At 41.5% G+C, this 545-nt stretch overlaps 1 protein-coding gene across 1 annotated transcript in view; it reads right to left on the reverse strand.

Moving 5' to 3' along the window:
• p2rx3a (purinergic receptor P2X, ligand-gated ion channel, 3a) overlaps positions 1-545 on the reverse strand; it is a 6,787-nt gene that overhangs the window by 3,418 nt on the left and 2,824 nt on the right. The window contains exon 4 of the mRNA XM_035669319.1: positions 424-493. Within this exon, the coding sequence (XP_035525212.1) occupies positions 424-493 (70 nt within the window). The remainder of the gene's footprint in view (positions 1-423; positions 494-545) is intronic.

A 545-nucleotide genomic window follows, 5' to 3' on the forward strand; every position in this document is an offset into this window, starting at 1 on the left:
TTGAACCTTACTGCCTGTTTTTTTAAGCTCATATACTCTTGGTTTTCTACTTTTATATTACTTTTTCATCCCCACCTTCACCACTACCGATTGGCCAAGATAACTCCTATTGGTCATCTGAATCAACAATGATCCATAACAACAAAAATGAAGGCGAGCTGTCAACCACTCGACTGAAGGATTGCAGTAACGTAAAAGCACTACCAGGAATGATGGCGCCTTTGTGGAGGGAAGGGGCTGATGCATCAGCTGATACTGGATGTCCAAGAGCACCTTACGTTTGCATGGTAAACTGACCCTGCAGTCTTTTTGTGCTTTGTAGGAGAATGATAATGAGCGTACTTCAACATAGTTTGCTTCTGCACGTTCAGGTAAGATCGAAACATCCGCAGTAACGATGTGAGAAGAAGACGTTAGACTCACCGTTGGAAAGGACGGAGCCAATATGCTTGTAGCAGTCTTCATCTGTCTTACAACTAAAACTGTTCCCAGACTGAAACACACACACAGAAACTTAAAATGTAACATCATATATAAACTGTTTT

The sequence above is a fragment of the Morone saxatilis genome, unplaced genomic scaffold (genome assembly GCF_004916995.1).
Source record: "Morone saxatilis isolate NCDOM2014 unplaced genomic scaffold, NCSU_SB_2.0 Contig22, whole genome shotgun sequence".
Taxonomy (NCBI): domain Eukaryota; kingdom Metazoa; phylum Chordata; class Actinopteri; family Moronidae; genus Morone; species Morone saxatilis.